The 16,077-nt window shown below is 33.1% G+C and overlaps 1 protein-coding gene across 2 annotated transcripts; it reads right to left on the reverse strand.

The window, feature by feature from the left end:
• Positions 1–286: 286 nt before the first annotated feature.
• On the reverse strand, positions 287–1,505 carry LOC116344882 (ankyrin repeat domain-containing protein 50-like). 2 transcript variants are annotated; one of them, XM_031773720.1, is made up of 8 exons: positions 1,412–1,505; positions 1,201–1,309; positions 1,059–1,087; positions 883–984; positions 745–818; positions 638–662; positions 489–560; positions 287–429 (listed from the first exon to the last, which is right to left on the reverse strand). In XM_031773720.1, exons 1-8 carry the CDS (start codon positions 1,458–1,460, stop codon positions 323–325), a joined length of 567 nt encoding a protein of 188 aa, XP_031629580.1. In that variant the 5' UTR covers positions 1,461–1,505; the 3' UTR covers positions 287–322. The 2 variants fall into 2 exon arrangements, with proteins under 2 accessions (XP_031629580.1, XP_031629581.1); XM_031773721.1 differs by having other exon boundaries at positions 399–429; positions 514–560.
• Positions 1,506–16,077: the final 14,572 nt, after the last annotated feature.

Consider the following 16,077-nt stretch of genomic DNA (forward strand, 5'->3'; position numbering starts at 1 on the left):
ATAGTTCAATGGAAAATCCTAAAGAAACCACCATAATTCTCATTATTATTTTATAGATTTTTGAATAAAATGCCGTTCATTCAAAGCATTTTTATTATTTGCGTACATTACATTATCTACTTTATAAATAGAATATATGAAAGATAAAACAAAACAAAAATGTGTGCAGCGAATATAAAATATACGATAACAAAAATGGCAATTATAGAAACACAGCCATAGATATTATCATCAATATTTGATGCATTTCTACAAAATAGTTGAATAAAAACATAAACAACGGATATACGGCTATATAAAATTATCAATAAAATGTTTTTATTCACTGAAAAACACGGGCAAAGGCATACATTAATAGAGTGAGGAAAGTTATATGCATAAAATTTTGTTCATTTGTAGCTCCGCTGTTGCTTGTTAAACGTCTTGCATCTGGGAAGAATACAAATATCAACGAATATAGATGAATCAATTGAAAAATGAAAAATTACCATTAGTTAGTGGTTCATAAAGTACCATTTCAGTATCTTTGTTCTCTAATAATTGCACAATGTTGTAATGGCCTGCAAGAATGTTTTTTTTTTTTTTGAAATTGTAGCAGAATAATTTGATGTAAATGAATTTGTCTAAAAATCGTTACCGTTTTTTTTGGCATAGTCAGAGGCCTGCAAGAATGTTTTTTTTTTTTTAAATTGTAGCAGAAGGGAGAATAATTTAATGTAAATGAGTTTGTTTAAAAATCGTTACCGTAAATCCATATTTATTGGAATGTGTTACATGAGCCCCGCGATCAATTAATAACTTAACCATGTCATATTTACCTGATATACAAAAAAAGCAAAAAATGTATACAATTTTATTTCATTAAATCGAATCATAGCATACCAAAAGCGGAAGCTTCCATCAACATCGTCGTGAGATCTGGAGTGGTGAAATCCACGTGAAACCTTTTATTGCTTAATTTTTTCTCGACCGCTTCTATGTCACCTATTTATCATTATAAACATTTAAAAAAAATCAATTACAAAACATAGTTCTTAGAGATAGAGTATATAAATTACCCTTTGAGGCTGCATGTAATAATGGATAGCTGTTAAAACATTTTTATACAGTTTTTAATACTTTTGGACCAATTATTTCAAAACTAATCGTTGAAACTGACAATTAAATCACAAGTTAGATAATAAATATTTGTTTACTTGCCTATCAATAAATTTCACTACAACACCAGCGTCTTCAGTAATAGTCGCAACGTCATCCCAGACATCTTTTAGATAATTTCTGAATCTTTTGAGAAAAGTTTCCTTTTCACCTAATTAAACAGCAAATTAAACGAAATTATTTAATTAAATCAGACACTTTTCTTTGTATTTTTAAAAATATTGATCTCATTAAGAAAATATTCATTAAATACCGGCTGAGACTGCGCCCAGGAAAACAATCAACACGATAAACAATTTCATTATTTCAACTTAAAAACTGCGACCACTACGAAGTGAACCGGCGAGAGTTGGATTGCAAACTAAACGAATATATAAATGGACCGGCAAACAAAAAACCAGATTCATGAGTTTTTTCTGAATCATCATGCTTCTCATGAATTTTGATGACTTATTGATTCACTTTCTTATTATGCCAATTTTTTTGGATGTAATATCTTTTACCAGCTGTGGGCATTGAACTTGACTTTAAACCACACTCATTCATTCATTTGTGTATGCTCCGAACACGATTAGTATCGTTTTGTTGTACATTTATTACTAACATAAAATAACACAGTAACAATTTTTTGCATTCTCTTTTGTGTGACGTTTCTTCGATTTCTGTTTGTGTATTAGCGTGTATTAGCTACCATACAACTGTGAAATTTGTAGATAGACATTTTAACACCTAGATCAAATCGCCTGAATCACTTTAACAAGCGATTTTTGTTCTATATATTATCACACTAAAACTGATTCTTTGTTGATATGGATTTATTTACGTTGACGTAAAAGTATACTCTTGTACTTTGAATCATTTGATAAATTTTAGATTTTACTCTCTGCAATCTAAAAAACGCCAAAAATTGTGGCAATTAAAAATGATAATTTTATCAAAAAAATTCAAAATGACGTTAAATATCGTCACTGGTACTCATTTTAAATGATATCCAATTCATTTACGTATAGAAAGTAAGCATAATTAAATGATTCACGCGTGCTGAGTAATCATATGTAAACTGAAGAATAGTTTGGATTTTTTGAGAAAACTTGAAATACCTGTGAATCGAAAATCAGTTGGTTTTTTATAGAATAATATTTAAAATTGGTTTCATTTGTTCCACATTTTAACAAATAACCGCAAGATCTATAATACATTATTCTTTTCTCTCTCAATCTGTGAATGAGCAGAAAAATCCTATAAATCTATTGGAAACGGTATTCATTAGGCATCAGGTTTAAATATGCAAAATACTTTGGTGAGTGTGTTTTTTTCGACGAAAAGCATCGAATGAATGCTGACGAACGTGCAAAATATTTACGACACTTCGAATGAAAACGAGTGAAATGTTGGACTCGAAAAAGCAATGCCAAGTGAGCAATCGAACGAAAATAATGCTCTGTTCACGTTTTGGATATGCACTTATGTGTGATTGTACTTGAAATGTTGGTCGGGCAGAGGGCCCGGTTGCTAACGGTAAATCGTGATAAAGGTAGGAAATCATCATAAGCAACCGAGAGAGTAACAATTTCAGTGTCTATTGAATTCGGTAAAAAATGTCCGTGATAGCAATTTTCAAGAGGGTGCCAAGCATTTCTTTTCCTTCATTCCTCACGATACATATAACGAAACTTCCTTGTTAAGTAACGAAAAATCGTTTCTTGTTCGACGGTTATCATTGCTTTTCCCATTTATTTGGCTGAAAATTGTTACAAAGGTGTTCATTAAGATGATGGTTAATTGGATATCAAGGAAGCAAAGAAAAAATTTAACAACCTTTCATTCGGTTTATATTCAGTGTTTGCAATTAAAATGAATCTAAAATGTAGACACAAAAATGCGACTTGGCGTACACAGTCCTTACCGCAGTGGCTTGGCGAGAGCGTTTTTTCAATTCCACTTTTGAAGTGAAAAGAGGGCGAAACAATTTTTTTTTTGCTCGAAAATTTGTTGTTACGCATTTGACTTTACATTATCATTTCGTTTTATAGTTTGAATTTTGTCATTTCAATTATGACTACGGAAGCATAGAGCTGTTTCGGTGAACTTTCAGTGTGTTTGCTTTTTGAAGCGAGAGTCATGGTAAAATAATTAATCGAAAATGAATACATCGAATGCGGAGAGAATGGAAACAACAGCAGCAATGGCAACAGCAAGAGATTCAACATCGGTACCGCATCACAACGGCAACCGTGTGTAGCGTTTGTAGTAGTGGAGCATTCAAGAGATGTGCATCGAAGCGAAACATGGTTTTCGGGGTTATTCAATTAAAGTAAAATGGCACCCTTATGGTTAAAATGATAAGATGTTTTGTCACTTTTGTCCGTATTCATCCTCTACTTGGTTTCAATCTCACCCATACTCCAGTTCTCACCTCCACCTCTCTCTCTCTCCCCAAACTTATCATCATCACATTCAGCTGTACGCGTCTAACATCTAAATGAAGATCTATCACTTTATGGATACTTTATACTTGTGTAATATTTATATACATGTATTTGCATAGGGATTATCACTGAAGTCATACATTTAAAATTCTCCATTTCTACTCTAGTGCTCGCCACTTGTGCTCGATATTTCTCCTCATAATTCTCTTTCACTTTGCCTCTCTCAATCTTAGCCATCGACCGGAGTTTCGGTTTGAATTTTTCTAAATGCCATAAAATGCGATGAGAAAATCAATTCAATTTTACAGCCCTGTATTGTAACAAATGTTGGCCCTAACAAGAGCGGCGACAACAATTATGAAAATAGTGAAAATTTGTGTCGGAGCATCAACAAAATACACACATACACACACACAAGGAGGAAGCAGCATCAGCACCAGAAGTAGCTGTAGCGAAAGATGCTTAAACCATTTTAATTAGGATAACTGAAGTATGAGCGAAACAGTTTTGCAACGAAGCGAAAATACCAGAAAACTTTCCACATTTTTAGCGTGCACCAAAAGAGGGTGAGTGAACTGAACTGAGAGCATAGTGAGTGAACAAAGTTGAAAAAACTTGTGCTCATTGTTTCGTTTGTTTGGAATTTATTTATTTTTATTTTTATGTATGTGTATGGGTGTGTGTATGTGTCTCATTCTGTGTCGTAGTTTTCAGTTTGAGCGTAAACTTATATTTTGGGTTTAATGGCGAAGACGAATATGCGCACAGGTCATGATTTCATTATGCGAGATAGTTTTAATCTTGTTTTATATATACAAATTATAGATGTTTGTATGCTCTTCGAGGTTTTTGCACTGCATAAAATTTTGTCGAAATGTGGATTTACAGCAACAATTTTGAACAGAGAGAATGTGACACAATTGTGAAAAGCATGCAAACCAATAGAGAGTTTTTTTTATGTTGATAAGTTCAACTAAAACTAATTTAATTACCATTGCAGGACGGACATGAGACATTCACGTGATGTTACACAATCTCACACAAAACTTATCGCCATAAAAATAGGAAAATATAATTATTATGCGAGAATGGTTTTTCGTATTTTGGTTGTGTTTTACTTTTTCTTCCGTTCCATGTTGCATAAATGGCAAACACAGACACTGAGTGCGGAAAGAACAGTTTGCTCATTATTCAAAAGCGATAATTTTTAATTAGCATTGGATTTTTTGTGTATATGTGTGTTTTTTTCACTTTAATCATTACACTTTGCGTTGACAATCAAACCAACAACGGTGAAATACTTTAGAAAAGACTGAACGACGTACTGACGAGAGAGATGTTTTCCACAACGATGCTCACGATTCAAATTAACGCATTTTCCATCTTTCTGCCTGCATATCTCTCTTTCTCTTTCTCTTTGTGTGTTCCTTTCGTTTTTGTGCCCGCATTCTTTGTCTTTTTTCGCCATGTTTTTATTTTGTTATTTCATTATACGCGTGGCATCACAAAAATGTTATAATTAAACACCTCTACTTATTATATATATAAATTTTACATCAAATTTCATTATGGTTCGAATTTTTTTGTTGTTGTGCCCGCTTTGAGTTTTTCAATGTTGCAAATACGATGGCGGAAAAATGTTTTGCACGCTCAAAAAATGGATCGATGGATGAAAATTGTTTGTCGAAAAAATCACAATGATTTTGGTATATTTTTAAATGCATCCCAACCAACCTATTCTGTATTTCCAAAGAAAATGTTAAGCGTTCGTAGAAAAACTCGAAAATATTTTATCGTGGATGAAAAACGTGAGCCGTGGAACGTGAATTTAAGAAGAATTCGGTATTATATGGGAAAAAAGGCAACAGAGACGTTTCAAACAAAAGCATTAAATCTCGTTAATTAATAATTACCAGCGCAGAGCATTTAACTCTCGGATATGTTGTGATGGTGCGAAGGGCTTTGACTCCTACTAATATATTTAACTATGCTCGTGTTTTATGCATGTCTGAGTCCGCATTATCTACTTTGACTACGCTCATTTTTCGCCAACAATGTTCCCCACCGCGCTGCTTATAATCCAAAAGCTATTTTAGTCTTTCACATCTGACTTGAAAACAAAGAAAATTTCTTCATTCCATCGCATTAAATGTAAATTCTATTGAATAAACAAAACACTTTTTCTATACATATATCTATTTCACTCACAATAAAAAGTTCTTCAAAAGCACCGGATTGTTACATTGTTATTCATTTCGATAATTCATAAAGTGTATCCAAAATGTGTTCTGCGACATTGTGTACATCTCACCTTTTCCACATGGCAAATAGCGAACGAATAAATTGCGTGCAGTAATTAAAACCGATGTTCACCTTCATTTACGGTTGAAATTGTGTCCACATAAATTTTCAATATAAATGCATCCACGAAAACCTCATCTACAAATATCGGTTTTTCATTACACTTGAAAATTAAATCTATTTTCAAACGCAAGCAAATAATAAATTAAACTAAATAATGACCTTATTTCATCATAAATTTTTGGCTTCCTTCGTATTCATGAATATTTTGCGGGTTTCTTTTGTTATGCCAGCTAAACAAAACACTTGCCAACAAGACTATTGAACATTTTCCAAATTTATTAAATTTAATGAAGAATCTCTTGATTAAAATAATATTTACATTCGGTGCGGATATATCGTTTATATAGCTACTTGATAATCCGATGAGAGCAAAAAGTGAAAAGCAACCCTCTTCTAATAATAACGCCCGGCCGGAAACATACAATTTTAATGTCGTAATCTAGTTTCGGCAAGGCATCATATACAAAAAAAAAAACGTGGTGGCAGTAATTTCATATTTTTTGAATTCGCATCATGAAACTGCACATCGAGAAAAGGAAGACATACAGACTTTGAACAACTCTTTAATTAAATACATTATGGTTTCGAAGTTTATTAATATTATTGAGAGTTCAATATTTTCATATTCGTTGCTTGAATTCTTACAACAAATCAATTTTATTACTTATTTTTATGCTTAGAATGAAATTCGGATGGCGATTTAAAACTGACTAATATGTTATTTACTTTGACTACTATTTAGTACAGTTACCAAAAAACTTCGATTGCTACTACCCAAAAGAATGAACTTAATTTTATGGAAATTCATTATTCAACCTGTCAATCGCATGATATGGGCGAGAATTACATAATTTAGAAAATGTCATGTAATCAAAGTAAAGCTTTATTCAAAATCAATTTCATTTAAGTGTTCAAATGTATTAACCCCATACAACAAATAACATCGGCTGCACAAAATACTATGGGTGGATTGGAAAAATGTTTAAAACCGAATGGAAAATGCAGACAAGTGTGATGCAATTGATTGTGAACGTATTGAATTGGAAACAGAATTGATAAAAACGGATTGCGTTATTTCCATTCGTTACGTTTAATCTACACATAATCATTGATTGTGTAACTGTGTTGGAATGTCTTTGGTTTCGTATGAGATATGAGAAGTTGAATTAACCGATGCAATTCTCCTCAATATTCGTCATAAAACAATTATATTTACATAAGACTTACAATCAAACAAAATGGTGGTTTAAATAGCTCAAGGTTTTATTGACAATTTGCAGGAAATGTTGAAATGCACTTTAAATTCCCAGTAAATGAAACCAGAAATCATTTATAATTGTTGTTGATTTAAATGTGCCGAGCATTTTCCTTCGGTCAAACTTTGTGAAAGGATCGACCCGTTCCGTATTATTAAAAATTCCATATTACATGCATAATTTTGTATGACTTTGACAGTTGAGTCCATTAAAATGAGTACACTTGTGTCGTGCAAATCAAAGTCGAAACCATCACAAAAACCGTTTCTTTTTTGTGTTGAAATCTGTTTGTATTTTACAATGAGCAATTTGGTTGACAGTTACACAGTCCGTGTACGAATTTTATATTATTTGTGTGCATTCGACATGTCGTTAAGGCAAAACAGTAATTATGCCGAGGATACCATGCACAAAGCCGGAGTAATGGTAACAACAAAGGCGATTAATTATTGCATTTAAAAAGCGGAAAGCAGTCACAATAGGATACAATATTTTCCATCGCAGTTGTCGAATACCGAATCGAATTATTATATATATACAGTATCGTCAACAAAAATGAAGAGTGAAACCCAATGTACAATGGGAATGCAATGCTTTCATATCAATGTGCTACTGCTACTGTGCCGCAGTCTCTTAATATCGTTTTTGAAATTGGCAAATGATGATGAGCGAAAGCAGAAAAGTTGATAGATCCATAAAATGTTGGTAGTACATAATTTATACACTGTAAGCAAACACCTCGAGGCGTTGAATCCGGTTTGGGAATATTATTATGTTGACACAAGCCATTGTAAAATTGAATGATGCAAACACAGCCGCACGGAAAATTCAAACCTTGACTACGACGACAACGAGACCGACTTTACTACGATAAATTCGTTCTCTTTCTATCTACACTTGTAATGCATGCAACACCGCTGCTACTGTTGCCTTCGCCATCGTCGTCGTCGTCACCGCCAACAACAAGAACAACAACAACAAAATAGGTGACTTCAAAAACGTAGCCGGAATGTAAAGTGTGCCCGTTTGTGTTTGCATTCTGCTCTCGGTATTTACTGTGCCCATGTTCATTTTGTCTGCATGCGGATTCGAAAATCGCGACCATAGAGAAATATGCTCATTTGACTTGGGTGCGGGAGAGATTGTTTCAAACAACACACAAGCCCTTACAATATTACCATCGTTTGTCGCCATCATCGCCCCAACAATACCACCAACTGCTACCACTACACGACGACCCATCACCGTACATATATACGTATGATCAAAGCCGATCCAATTCGATACACGACAATTTCATTACATTTTCCACTTCGACTGCACTGTACACACGCACACACATCCATATCCACAGAGAGCACTAATTCTACTTCGGCAGGGGATGCTCAAGAATTGATTTCATATCGGCAAATATTTACACAAAGGATTGATTTTGTAAAATTTTATGAAGCAAATTTATACGCACAAAACCAATATGATGTATGGGAATCAATGTATCCAGTATAATATTATTCACGAATCCTTTTTATGAAGAAAAATTGATTAAAAAAAAGTCAGAACAGACATTTTTCGTGAGAAATAAAAAAGCGTCATTTTATAGTCTAGACGATATATTGCTTACCTAGAAGAGGGTTTTTTTCAAATTCCTTAACTTCATACATTTTGCAAAACCTTTGAGAACTTTCTATCATGTTACCTGTTTTATCCTTGAAAAAGACAGATATCTTTTCCACACATGGTACGAACAATATCGCGTCTCAATATTCAAATCTATATAAAGTGTGCATCTCATTCGATCAAATTGTTTGAGTAATTAGTATTGAATGTATGAATGGCAAATGCATTATTATGGGAATGATGTGAAATCAATTTGCCAGCACTTTTGCTCATTAAACACGACAAAACGTACCATACATCAAAGAACGTTCATGTCACACATCATTTTCGTTTTGCACAGATAATTATATTAGAAAAGCGCACACACATATATATGCACTTTAAAGTCATTCATGAGCTTGTGCTGAGAGAAAACGTATACGACCAGCATTGTGTGAAGCAAATTACTTCCAACTAAACACACTGAATTTATGCCAATAATTTCAAATGAACGTTGTCGCATGCATAATTTTCATCGCGACCTTTGATTGAAAATGCTTTCGACACAATGATAAATTGATATTAATTTGACAATGAAGTATTTCAGCTTTAAGCTATGGTTTCTTGAAAGTGCTCTAGATTTCAACATTATTTTGAAAAAAAAAAAACTACAACATTTACTTATTCAATGCTCATTTCTTCTCATGAAAATTGTCGGCAGTGATTTTTGGTTAAATTTCGCAAATGTAACTATGACTCAAAATGATAACAGATTTTATTCAAATATTTAACCACGTCACGTGCAATTCAATTTACAACTGATCGTTATTGATCGCAAATGCATTGCGACCTTTGTACTATATCTTTTATCTTTAATCATTACGTTAAAATGGATGAATAATGAATATTGAATAATATGGCCATTGGCCAACGATAATATATTCAGAGTTTGGATCGAAAGTGACCATTTTTCATATAATTTCAAATAAATTTCTGAAGCATAAAATTGACGCATGCGGTCAGTTACAAACTTTTAAATGTAAAATATGGTCAGACATGCAATTAGGTAAAATTAAATTGAAAATGCAAAGTTTGTTAACGTCAAAACAAGTTTGCAATCTTTTTCTTTTGTCAATATATTCAACAAAATCGAATTTCTGGAGTAAGCATCAAATGCGAATTAAAAAAATTGAAAGAAAAGCTGATAAGTCATCTTCGAATAAAGTTTCTCTCATATTAAGGTTACAATTTTATTTGTTCATAATATTTTGACTTGTAGCGTATCTGTATCGTTCGAATATATATATATATATATATATATATATCGTTGAGCCAAAAGGCACGCAACAATTTTCGTCGTCAAGTAAAAGTTCTGATTGAAAACTTGTGGAACCGACAATAATGTGTCACCAAGTCAACGAAAACCAAAGAAAATATTTTTAAAGAAGCATCTAGATATATCTTAATAATAAGAAGCGTTTGTTGTCGAAAATGTTGAGCCTAAATGTTGGTTTGAAATTTCTCTGTGTAAATTTGCAGCAGTGTGAATAACAAGCAGAACAGCAAGATAATATCGATTGGTTTTTCCTCCACTCTCCGTATGCCAGTTGAAAAACTCATTTGACAACGGATGGTTGCTTCGTTTCAACCGAACCAATTTGATATCATTTTCTCCGGGTCAGATATTAATATCACTTAGAACACACAACACAGAGAAAAAAAATCCAATTCGTCTGTCGATTCAATCCGGCCAAGGTTTGGTAAGTGCGTATAACCTAATCGCACAATATTAATGATGCCTTTTATTAAAAAAAATAGGAACAGTGCGAGCAACGCATCGAGCTATGCGTAGTAAAAAAATACGTATCCTTAATTCTGTGAATTGAAACGGTCGCCTTCGAAGGACGAACAAATGAACATCATTTATCGTGGCATAGTTGGCCTCTGTACCCATCGAAATTTTAATATAACCAACATTTGCTTGATTTTTTGTTTCGTCTTTTCATTCAATCAATTGTCCCGCATTGGTTTTCAATCTAGTATCTGTGCATGGTGTCTTAATAATGATTAATATCCATTCGAATCGGATTTTCGCCTTGACTTGACGTTACCGCTGCTAATAAACGATGGCTAAGCTGTTGCTTAGTGTTTACAGTCGAAACACGGTCCAGCATTTCATTCATATACTACTGAAGAACCTTTAGTAAAAATGACGTATGGCTTGTCTGAACAACTGACTTTTTCCCTTATCATTTTTCATATTTTTACTTCTAATATGGAATGCTCAATATATTTCCCAGATTTTTCCTAGAAACAAATTTAATTTTGAATTATGACCGAAATTTTGAATCAAATTCTGAACAAATGACGACACTTGACTCGAATATTGGGTTTTGAACTTAAATTAATCTCTTTTATCTTCCGCGAGCATTCCCATTGAGAAATGTGCTACATTCTCACAATATCCTGTCAACTGGATGTCCATACAAAGTCTCGAATTTTCCACATTCAAAAACAAAATGAAATGATGCGATTCATCCGTTCGACAATTGCATTAAGATGGAAATTAAATGTTGACCGCAGTTCTTAATCAAACGAAAATCGGAAATGCGCTTGTTCTCTCCATATCACTTGCAATGCGTTTTGCAATGAAATTGTGTGCAAAGTGTTTTTTTATGTTGAATGTGAAAGGTTTTTACCACACGAATTACGAATTTTAATGGGTTGCTTTTTTATTGGCATTATTTTGTAAAAGCATACACATAAGCACTTTTATTTGTCGTTTAAAAAAAAAAAGATAAATAAAAAGCTTAAACCGCGTTCATCGAATGCAAATCAATATTTAATGCAAAAGCGATAAAAAATGTACAAACTTTGAAATGGCATGTATGCATGTGTGTTGTGTGATATGCATACAAATGACGAGGAAAAAAATAGTGTGGCAACTCTCGCCAAAAACCAAAATCATCGAAATATTTGTGTAAAGAGCTTATTTTTTAGCAAAAATTCGCGAACACTTTTTTTATGTTTGCCCACGACCCATCATAAAACCTCGAACTCATTTTTATTTTTGTTTCATTTGACATCGGACTGTTTCGCCAATTGGAAAGTGCTATTTTAATTAATTTATTGATTGAAATTGATAGAATATGTAATCATAAAAATAAAAAGAGTCGCCAGCATTTATATTTGTAGATGGCATTTTTTGTGCGTGACACCACTGCAAGCCAAACGACTTTATGCCAATGTTTTTGGTTCCATTCGGTATGTCAAACGAAAAGAGATCGAAAAAATGCGGAGTTTTGATGGATTTTTTTAATTTTCAACCATCGCATTCGCGGTTGACAATTGATCGTAATGTCGATAATCAGAAATCCCACGGCAACAATGTTATCACTGCGACTTTTTGATACAATGTTCATTGAACATTTTTTTATATTGATTATACATTCGGTGACAAAAAATCACAATTTTGATAGTTTCAATTAAGATGAGATAACTTACTGACGCTTACTGATTTTCTCGTTTAAATTGAATTACTTATGAACAAAAGTAATAAATTGAACAATTCAAACCTATTTTTTGAATTTTTATGGTTTTGATTGCTCGTCAAGGTTTGTTTGTGACACACATAACTCAAGCAAGGTATCAGCAATCAAGTTGAAACCAATTTTTTCGATTCTGGAGCCCACCGATAACATATATTTCTTACAAATTCGTCCAAATAATTAAAATAGAAAAATAATATCAAAATGGATGAAAATCGCAGCTGTTTGGTTATTGTGTTAAAATAAAGTGCATGGCGTTTCTTTTGGTTTTTTGACCGACTTCCAATTGAGCGTGAACTTTTTCACTCGTCTACTTGTGGCACGAAACATAATTTTGTTTCGCGCGACATCTTACAAAAAAAATGTAAATAGTGCATAGAATTCTGCTCGATTAAAAGTGTTTTATATGTTTTAACCTTTTTATTGCATTTTAAATCAATTCACAAGTGCTTTATCATTGCGAAAATGTTGTAAATCTTTCACATCATTTGCAATTTGAATGACTTTTGAATCGCATTTATAAGAGAAACGCTTTTCACAAGATATCGATTCGCTCTGCACTCTTCAAAAATATACGTACTTTGTATGCCAACCGAATTATTCATCGTTGATAGATTTTAATCTCGTTTGGCCAATGTATGCGGAGACAATTTTGAATTGTGCGGCAATTCAAGTGTACAATTTTCCCGACGAAAATCAAAAGATAGCAACGACGACGGAGAAAGAAAAAAAACTTTATCGTTTGAATTTAACGACAGTTGTTTTCTCTTGTTGTCTTTTTACTGCAGTTTGTTCACTTGGAAGAAGATGTACCGTCTTCTATCCACTTTTGAATTCGCTCCAGAAGTTTGTGGAGCCGCACCACTCTCTCTTTCTCTCTCTCGATTCAACTTTGTTTGCACTGATCTATTAGTAAATCAATAAATTCCTAAAATGGAAACATATTGGTCTTATTAAATAAATAAATAGCGAATTTTATGCTTGGCCGATGTTGTTAAAAAAAATGCGCGTGGCAAAAGCACATAAACGAATCCGAGCCGAGGGTGATTTGTTTTTGCTGTTTGGATTTTAGTTCTTGCCAAAATCCATCGATAGCAACGAAAGCAGTGCGAGGAAAAAAACGGACGATGTCTGCGAAAGAAGGAGAAAGGAAGGAAAAAAATCGGTCGACACAAACCCTGTTCGAGAGTGAAGAGGTACTGGTTGAGCAGTTAAAGCAGAAAAAACGCGGTAAATAAACAAATCAACGGAAACCAAAAGAAGATTCGTATTTGTTGGGCGCACAATAAACCAATCGAGCGCGTACTCGATGATAAATACAAATGCTGATTGCGACTCGACACTCACACACACACATTACGAAAAAGCGACAAATAAAATGTAATATTGAATAAAAGAAACCGTCCGACGACACCAAATCACAAAAAATGCGTACGCGTACGAAGACCCAAAAATTCCAAATTAAAATTAGTTTGAGAAAAAAACGACCGGAGACGAAGTGATTCGTTTGGTTGTGATGTTTAATTTGGTGAAGAAAAACGGACGGTGTGTTTTTTGTGTGAATGTTTTGTCGTATTTGATTTTAAATGAATTAGATCTGTAAGATGCTGTGTAAATGTGTCCATTGAATCACCAGCATCACCAACAGAACAAAAAAATGTCATGCATATCGACAACTTTTTTTCGCTTATGACCATTTTCAATGGGACAAATAAATGTAAAATCCTGGCATGCGACATTTATCCCCGCAGCAAATACAATCCAACCAAATTCCTTGGTATAATTTATTTAAATCTGTCGTTGAGTGTTATCCTTTATTTATTTGCTACTTTTTCAACTTTCCCAAAAAAAATGGAGAAAAAAAGGGGTTAGAGATACGCATTTTGAATTGTTAATTCGGATTACATTCACGATTTTAAGTGAATTTCTTAAAATCGAGCACGCTCTCACTCTCTTAAGACCGTTACCTCTTTTATTGTTATTATTTGTTTTTGGCTCTACTATTTTTTTATTCGTCGAATACGGATTACAATTTGGTAAGTAACCAAGAGATTCATTTCAATTCCATTCGTATGTATGCCCATTTTTATCTTCTTTCTTTGATCTAAATATCTGATGACAAGGGAATGGAGAGAAAAAAGAACTTCGATGATGCGTATGGAAATCGTAACCCTTTGGCATTAAAATGCAATTCGATCCTTTTTTTCGGTTCTGACAAACATGCAAATGAACAACCAACGACCGAAGTCAAATAGTGATGAACGGGATGAAAATGAACAAAGTGTAAGAAAGAGAGGGAGAAACACAATTCGAGAAAAAAATGTACAAATGGAAAATAATCAGCTCTTTTTGGTCGTATTTCCAACAGTGGAAAAGCCATTTATTTGTACACAGAAAAATGTCGTAAGTTCGATGGTATTTTTTTTATTATTATTATTTAAATGTTATTTAAGAGAAGGCAAAGTGTTGAGACTTTCAAAGATTTTCTAGTATTAGCTGTTTCGAACACTTTAAACCAAATTTTCCATTGAATGATCATCATTGAAAACATGGAATACACTCGAAAGCGTTTTGGACGATGTTCTCATTCAATATGTAAAAGAATGTCAATTGAAATTGACCGTTGAATAATTAGCAATTTTTTTTAAAAGCCTTGTTGGACCTGCGGTTTTTGGCAGCAAATTCGTTTCGAAACTATTTTTGCACATTAGTTTATCCGATGCTGTTTCATTTCCACATTTAATGCAAATTTCAAACTGAAATTAGTTACATTTGGATTTGTGAGATACAGTTTGACAGTCTGTTTGATGTTTAAATATTTATTCATTTTATTTCACGAATACAATTTTATTTCGAAATGACCATTACTAAAATTTTAAAACAATTTGATTGAAATTCAAATGTCAGCCTGTAATCCGCGTGAATTCAATTTTACTTCCGCATAAATTTCGTTTAATTTTTCCCTCCAAAATTCTTTCAATACCAATAGTTCTAAATGTATTTTTGGTTTCTCATAACCGCAGCACAGCCACATATGCCTAAAACAAAGATATTTCGAATTTTCAGTGGAAAAAAAATCCCCAAACACACATTGCGAAAGTGGCAAAAAGTGGTTTGGTTTTTCCGTGAAAATTAATTATACATTTGCAAATAAAATTGAATCAATTTTTGCAATTTTGCCCATGACGTAGTGTAGATGACGTTTTAATCAATGGGACTGCATCTGTATTGATTAGATTGGCCGAAGCTAATGGCCCGTTGGCCATTGTTCGTGTCATTAAACATAAACAGATGTGTTTCGATGTTTATAATGATTTATTTAATTTACCTCTCGTTTGCATTCGATATTGATGCGATTTCACAGTGTTCCTTGTGTGTGCGCTGACGAAATAAATGAAAAAGGAAAGAATTGAATGCGAAAAAACACCGTTCAGCACAGCAGGTTTGCAATTTTGATTTGAAAATGTGATTAAAAAGCCGGTCAAATATTTAAGCTAAACATGTTCCATTACATAGAGACACACACACACACAAAGGGCAAGGGTAAAGCATACTCAATTATTTAAATAGACTAATGGACAAATTTTTCAATTGGAAACAACCAAAATATTTATTGTTCACGACATACATATACGACAAAACTACAAATCACAAATGAAACATTTTATTTATAATTTTCTGTTGATGTTGATGTTGTTGTTTGCTTTATCGCATTCGTTTGTTCGT

The sequence above is a fragment of the Contarinia nasturtii genome, unplaced genomic scaffold (assembly GCF_009176525.2).
Source record: "Contarinia nasturtii isolate CC-2019 unplaced genomic scaffold, AAFC_CNas_1.1 Cnas_scaffold_1182, whole genome shotgun sequence".
Lineage (NCBI taxonomy): Eukaryota > Metazoa > Arthropoda > Insecta > Diptera > Cecidomyiidae > Contarinia > Contarinia nasturtii.

Coding starts and splice junctions, on each gene's coding strand:
- LOC116344882 (XM_031773720.1), bottom strand. CDS start 1,460: ATGAAATTGTTTATCGTGTTGATTGTTTTCCTGGGCGCAGTCTCAGCC. Junction 1,310..1,411: donor CCTGGGCGCAGTCTCAGCCG/GTATTTAATGAA, acceptor CTGTTTAATTAG/GTGAAAAGGAAACTTTTCTC. Junction 819..882: donor GATGGAAGCTTCCGCTTTTG/GTATGCTATGAT, acceptor TTTGTATATCAG/GTAAATATGACATGGTTAAG.